This window comes from Vigna unguiculata, chromosome 11 (genome assembly GCF_004118075.2).
Source record: "Vigna unguiculata cultivar IT97K-499-35 chromosome 11, ASM411807v1, whole genome shotgun sequence".
In the NCBI taxonomy this organism is placed as follows: domain Eukaryota; kingdom Viridiplantae; phylum Streptophyta; class Magnoliopsida; order Fabales; family Fabaceae; genus Vigna; species Vigna unguiculata.
In genome coordinates, this window is record NC_040289.1 from 25,604,446 (window position 1) to 25,611,886 (window position 7,441).

A 7,441-nucleotide genomic window follows, 5' to 3' on the forward strand; every position below is an offset into this window, starting at 1 on the left:
TTGGTGTGAGCAGAGAAGAATTCAGGTGAAGACACTCCCCTTCTGGACAGGAGTTGATCCGTGGCTTGAAAATTCAGTAGTAGCTTTTGGGTTAGGCTCAATGGAGTTTTGATATGTATAAATCAACTCTTCCTTGTATAGACTGTACATGTCAATATGGACTTATATGGTTACTTTGGATGACTGTATCAGCACTCTATAATAGTTTATTCCTACTATCTGCTTCGTTTGATCATGATATAATATTTTATTTAGTAGCGTAAAAATTATTAAATGGGATGTTACATTTTTGGTATCAGAGCAGTGGTTCCTTTAGGATCTGTAGGTGTGTGCCTACTTAGTTTCTGTTGTGTGTTTCTCGTAGTGTCTTAGCATAATTGTGGTATCTGTTAGCTAAAATGATGGTTCCTTTCTTTGTGTGGTCAAAGCTATGGCACCTAGGCCTCCTCCTCCTCCTCTTCCAAACCCGGATAACCTTCATTTGGTGGGAGCAATTGAGGCGATGATAGCAGCCATGCAGCAAAAGAATGCTAACATGGTGAAACAACACAACCTGGCCTTGCAATAGATGGAGTCTACTAGGCTAGCAATAGACGCGAACCAGTAGAGGCATTTAGAAGCCCTGCATTAGATAGGGGAGAATCATTCTGCAGTTGGTTCTTTCGAAGCTCCGCCACCTCGAGTGCAAGAGTGGAGTTTGAAGGATTTTCTTCAACACCATCCATCCCGTTTCGATGACAAGACTAGCCCAGATGAGGCAGATCAGTGGATGAGAGACATGGAGCGGATTTATGATGCGAAGATGTGCCCTGTAGAAAACAGGCTAGCATATTCTGAGTACCTTCTTGTTGGAGAGGTCGTGCATTGGTGGTTTAGCATGAAGATGATGCTAGAGGATAACAGCGAAACCGTCACTTGGGATTTGTTCAAGAAGAAATTCTATGCTGAGTATTTCCCTGACAGTGTGAGATATGCTAAAGAGGTCGAGTTCTTGCAGCTAATGGAAGGAGATATGTCTATATCGGAGTATGCTAAAAGGTTCAAACACATGGGCAGATTTCACACCTTGAAGATGGCTGAAGACTAACAATGTTTGAAAATGGGTTGAGAGGTGATCTCAAACTCATGGTGGCCCCGCTCTCTATCAAGGAATTCCCTATCTTGTAGAGAAAGCAAGAGTAATGGAGAAGTTGAAAGCTGAGGTCGAAGTTCAGCAGCGATCACAACAGAAGGTGGGAGAACCATCTGGGTCCGTGAGCAGACATGAAGATAGGAGGAAACCATACTCCAGAGCTTAGCCTCATGGGCCTAGGAGGTTCTCACATCAGCCATAACAGTCTCAACTTTCCAGGTCGTAGTGTTATCATTGTGGAGGGCCCCACCTGAAGAATGCTTGCCCCTAGCTGATTGGTAAGAGGACATGTCACAAATATGGCCAAGAGGGTCACTTTATCAGGGAGTGCCCTGCCAGTAGGAGTGCAGTTTCGAGACCTCCAGCACAGTCTCAATCACAACAGGAAAGGGAAGGTGCAAGGCCTCAGGTAGTTGACCGAGTGTATCCCATGACGGGTACATAGGTGGTCATATTAGGTAACCTCATCACCAAATCATGTATAATTGCTGGTAGGAGTTTGTGTATTTTATATGATTCTGGAGCGACACACTCCTTTGTCTCGGAATCTAAAGTGGTAGAGTTGGGTCTTTCGATGAGGGAACTCTAGTTTGATCTGGTGGTGTCCACACCTGCTTCTAGGTTGGTCAGAACCTTGACGATGTGTGCTAGATGTTTAATCAAGGTTGAGGGACGCAAGTACAAGGTAAACCTTATTTGTTTACCTCTGAAGGGTTAGATGTAATCTTGGGAATGGATTGGATATCTGTTAATCACATTCTTATTGATTACAATGAGAAAAGGGTGTTATTTCCTAATATAGAGGATGTTGATTAGTTGATGTCCTTACAACAAGTGGATAAGGTAATTAAGGAGGGATCTCAATGTTTCTTAGTTCTGACTCAGTTGTTTGTTGAAAATGGAGGCAGAAATATTGAGACATCTGTAGTAAGGGATTTATCAGATGTGTTCGCTAAGGATGTGCCTGACCTACCCCCTCCTAGGGAGATAGAGTTCTCCATTGATTTGGTGCTAGGAGCAAGGCAAGTATCAATAGCACCTTATAGAATGGCTCTTGCTAAGTTAGTGGAGTTAAAGAAACAAATTAAAGAGCTGCTAGAAAAACAGTTTATCAGATCGAGCGTGTCACCCTGGGAGCACCGGTGGTGTTGGTCAAGAAGAAAGACGGCAGTTCTAGGCTCTATGTGGATTACATGCAACTAAACAAGTTGACCATCAAGAACAAATATCCTCTGCCAAGGATAGATGACTTGATGGATCAGTTTCACGGTGCTGCAGTTTTTTCTAAGATCAACCTGAGATCGAGGTACCATCAGATTCGAGTTAAGTTTGATGATGTGTAGAAGACCGCTTTTAGATCCATATATGGACACTATGAGTATGTAGTGATGCCTTTTGGTGTGACTAACGCCCCTTCCTTATTCATGGACTATATGAAACAGAATCTTTAGGCCGTTTCTAGACAAGTTCGTGGTGGTTTTCATCGACGACATCCAGATATACTCCCGAACTCGTGAGAAGCATGCAGAGCATCTGAGGACAATTTGAGCATCTTGAGAGAGAAGCAGTTGTATGCAAAACTGTCAAAGTGCGAGTTTTGGATGACCATAGTCCAATTCTTAGGGCATATGATCTCAGCTCAGGGCATATTTGTGGATCCATCCAAGGTGGAAGTTGTGTTAAAATGGGAGCGTCCTAAGTCAGTGACTGAAATTAGGAGCTTCGTGGGGCTGACATGCTACTATAGGAGGTTCATTGAGGGATTCTCTAAGATCGTAGCACCCTTGACACAGCTAACTTGCAAGGATCATTCTTTTGCTTGGACCGACCGGTGCGAAGAGAGCTTCCAAGAGTTAAAGCAGAAGCTGACTAGTGCCCACATGCTAGTAATCCCTAATACCAGCAAACCCTTTTAAGGTTTACTGTGATGCCTCCTATCAGGGATTGAGATGTGTTCTGATGCCAAATCGGAGAGTGGTTGCATATGCCTCAAGGTAATTGAAGAATCATGAGAAGAACTACCCCACACACGACTTGGAGTTAGCAACTGTGGTGTTTGCACTGAAGATCTGGAGACATTATCTTTATGGTGCACAGTTTCAGGTTTTCAGTGATCACAAAAGTCTTAAGTACCTGTTTGACCAGAAAGAGTTAAACATGAGGCAGAGACGGTGGATGGAGTTCTTAAAGGACTTTGACTTCGAGCTGTTGTACCACCTGGGGAAAACGAATGTGGTGGCTGATGCCCTAAGCCGAAAAACAGTTCATGCATCTTATATGATGGTCAGGGAGTTGGGTTTGGTGGAGCAATTCAGAGACATGCGGTTGTAGGTGGTTTTAGGAGAGGGTGTCATTAGATGCAATCATCTAACTGTATCTAGTGATTTCCTCGACCTAATAAAGCAGAGGGAACTATCTGACCCCAAGCTGCAGAGAACAATAGAGTTGCTTGACACTAAGAAAGCCAAGGACTTTATGGTAGGGGGTGATGGGGGTGTTGAGGTTCAGAGGCAGAGTCTGCATACCTAAGGACACAGAAGTGAAAGGCATGATTCTTGAGGAAGGGCACAAAAGTCATTTTAGCATGCACCTAAGCATGAATAAAATGTATCATGATCTGAAGGAATCTTTTTGGTGGTCGGGCATGAAGCAAGATGTTGCTCAGTTTGTATCATCCTACTTGACCTATCAAAAGGCCAAGGCAGAGCATCAGAGACCTGGAGGGATGCTGCAACAACTGGAGATACTAGAGTGGAAATGGGATAGCATAACTATGGATTTTGTTACCCATTTGCCACGGACTGTGAAGAGCCATGATGTCATATGGGTTATAGTGGACCGCCTAACCAAGAATGCTCACTTCCTAGCAGTGAATCTGAGGATGTCCATGGCGAAGCTGGCACAATTGTATATCAGTGAGATCATAAGGTTATATGGAGTGTCGTCGAGTATAGTCTCTGATAGGAATCCAAGATTCACATCCCGTTTCTGGCAGACGTTACAAAGTGCCTTAGGCAACAAGTTGACTATGAGCTCAGCTTATCACCCCCAAACGGTTGGTTAGTTCGAGAGGACGATCTAGTCTCTTGAAGATCTCTTACCGACGTGTGTGCTGGATCAGCTGGGTGCCTGGGATGAGGTCCTGCCTTTGGTAGAGTTTACCTATAATAAGAGCTTCCATGCAAGCATTGGCATGGCACCATATGAGGCTTTCTATGGCAGGAGGTGCAGGAGTCCCTTATGTTGGTACCAGGATGGAGAGTTAGTGGTAGTGGGACCAGAGTTGTTGAGGCAGACTATTGAGAAAGTTAAGCTAATACAAGAAAGGATGAAGGCATCTCAGAGTAGGCAGAAATCCTATGCTGATCAGAGGAGAACACCTTTGGAGTTTGCACCTAGAGACCATGTTTTCTTGAGGATTACCCCGACTACTAGTGCGGGAAGGGCTATTCGGTCGAGAAAGCTATCTCCTAAGTTCATTGGTCCATATCAAATCTTAAGGAGGATTGGACCAGTGGCTTATGAGATCGCTCTACCTCCTTAGTTGGCCAACTTTCACTCAGTGTTTCACATCTCACAGCTAAGGAAGTATGTGTGTGACCGCTCTCATGTGCTTGAGGTGGACTTGCGGATTAGAGGAGATCTTTTAGTGGAGGTTCAGCCTGTTGGTCTCGGTGATATCCAGACAAGACAACTCAGAGGGAAGTCCATTAGTCTAGTGCAAGTCATTTTTGTTGTTGGGGAGATTGTGAGAGCCCACTTTTCCCTTTTCCATATACTCTCTTTCTCTTTGCCACCAGTTTCACAGAACAACACACTCCACTCTCACTTTACATTTTTCCCCTTCTGTTTTCACTGCCTTCTCTCTAACCAGAAAGCTTGAACCTCCATTCTGATCCATCCTCCATTTCTATTACAACAAATGAACCTAGAACTAGAACAAAAATCCTTCCCCAGCTGAGTCTCCTTCTCCTCCAAGTAAGTCAATTTCAGTTTCCTCAATTTTCTTCAAATTTTGAAATTTCTGGAGCTCCATTCTTACCAAATCGAATTAGGGTCCTATCCTCACTTTGAGTTTATGCATTCCAGTTCCTTAGGTTGTGAAATTGAGGTGCCCCCTTGTTGAAAGTGTTCTTGTTAGTGGTAATTGCAAAGGTAAGGGAAGCTTACTGTTTTTCGTATAAATTTCGTCCATAAACCATGTTTGATGAGTTTGATCGAAGAATTGTGTGCTAAATTGATGTTTGAATTGGATATTTGAGTGCTTGATTGAGTTTTGCCATGTATCATCACTCTATAACAATTTATTCCTATTTCTGTTTTGTTTGATTATGATATAATATTTTATTTAGTAGCGTAAAAACTATTAAATGGGATATTACAAAATCTTGATTTATAAAATTAAGAAAACATCTGTCTGACATTTTTGTGAAATAAATATCTATTTGAAAACTTTATTTTAGTTATATAAATATATGAACAATTAAATTAATAAAATAGAAAATGTGTCAATATAATTAATTTTTGTGATGCTTGTTTATTTATTATGGTCTCAAAAGTATCAATATTAAAAAATTAATCATGTAGAACACGAACAACGCATTGGTAATAAACAGTAACTTTTACAAATTAATATACTAAACAAACAATAAAAGAACAGGTAAAATTTCGCTTGTTATCAAACTTATTTCATTATTTTGGAGAAACTAAACGATTACATAGACAACACAGAAACACTTAATAGGAACAACACGTAGATGCACTGATTACTAGAAAAGAAGATGATGATCAGAGATTTTCAAAATGCATGCATGTACTTTAAAGAACTTAAGCAAAAGGATAAGCAGCATGTGTAGCAATTCCACATAAACCTTCCTTGGCACGTATATCTCTCTTCATCCTCATGTACCCTTTCTCACCCCATTCTGTGCTCCATGAATTTTTCACTATCCAATACTTACCACCACCACGATCTTTCCCATAACCAACTACTGCAACAGCATGGTTTAGATGAGTTCCACACTTTCCTGAAAATATCCCACTTGAGTAGAATTGGAAAGCAGAATCCCCAGCGTCAATATACACTGACACTGGTTGATGTGCCACAGCTTTCAGCAGTGCTTTTTCACTGTTAGCAGCAACTTTCTCATACCCTTTAATCTCAGCAACACCATGCCCTTCCTTCTTAACTTTACAAGTCTTGTTGTTTGCCTTATAGGGGTAGTATTCTTCACTTGCTAACCCTCCTTTCTTCGCAACAAATTCAAAGGCATCTTCCATATAACCACCATTGCACCCTTCACTGTTTCCTTCAACACAATCCACCAGTTCTTGCTCTGATAGGGACACCAATTCACCTGTAGTTATTTGGTGGAGACTCTCGATGCTAGCCACAGTTGAAAAAGCCCAGCAGCTACCTGATTTTGCAAACAAAACAAAGTTGATATCAGCACAAGGAATTGCTTAAAAGGGTTGAGCATGAAAGTAGAATGACAGAGTTATTAGTAATAAGCAGAATGAAAAAGATATTGTATTGTAGAGTATAATAAATATAAATATATACCACATCTGCCTTGGTTCTTGATTGGAGTAACAGCACCTCTTTTTCTCCAGTCCATGGTAGCAGGAACCTTAGTTATATTGTCATACCTAAACGATGTTTCTGTTACTGTCCCAACCCTATGTGCATTTTTCTGACCATTAATTAGTAATGCCTTAAATTCTTCATTGTGCAGGTCTGCAAATTGGTTGATGCTGAGGTTGAAAGATTTGTGCCCAGCAGCATTGAATGATTCAATGAACTGCACATTTTTGTTGAATATTTGGAAACGTTTTTCCTTCTCAGCAGCATCTTTGTAAACCTTACCATACTGTGCCATCCACTTCTCATGTCTCTCTGACGAGGTTGCCTCAGGCAACCTGCGAGACATTACGTGGCATGTCCACACAGTGAAAACAAGGAACAGAACTAACACATGGTTGTTTTGGCTAAAAGAACTCATTTTGTAATGAGAGATATAGAGTGGGTTTATTGAAGTGATTTTGTTTGGAGCAAAGGCAATGGCGATTGCAGGTAATTTATAGTAGTGAGGGGCTCTTCAAGGGTTGCTTCTGATAGTGCAGGAAACAGTTGTTAGCACAACTTGTGTTTCACATTGGACTATGGCAGTAACGTTTACCATTGTTGAGTCAGTTATTCAACACATTGCTTTCAAAGAGAGACAATTTTTCAGTCCAATTGATTTAGAATGCGACGACCACACGTGGTAATCCTTCTAGACACAGATTGTGTCTCAATAATGTGATCGA

General features: G+C 41.5%; 2 protein-coding genes across 2 annotated transcripts; one reads left to right on the forward strand and one right to left on the reverse strand.

Annotated features, from left to right (window-relative positions):
- Positions 1-430: 430 nt before the first annotated feature.
- LOC114170291 lies at positions 431-1,087 on the forward strand. The gene is made up of 2 exons (XM_028055772.1): positions 431-538; positions 632-1,087. The coding sequence occupies exons 1-2, from the start codon at positions 431-433 to the stop codon at positions 1,085-1,087; spliced, it is 564 nt and encodes a 187-aa protein (XP_027911573.1).
- Positions 1,088-5,815: 4,728 nt separating this feature from the next.
- LOC114170680 (senescence-specific cysteine protease SAG39-like) lies at positions 5,816-7,155 on the reverse strand. The gene is made up of 2 exons (XM_028056207.1): positions 6,696-7,155; positions 5,816-6,549 (listed from the first exon to the last, which is right to left on the reverse strand). Exons 1-2 carry the CDS (start codon positions 7,132-7,134, stop codon positions 5,960-5,962), a joined length of 1,029 nt encoding a protein of 342 aa, XP_027912008.1. The 5' UTR covers positions 7,135-7,155; the 3' UTR covers positions 5,816-5,959.
- Between the last annotated feature and the right edge of the window lie 286 nt (positions 7,156-7,441).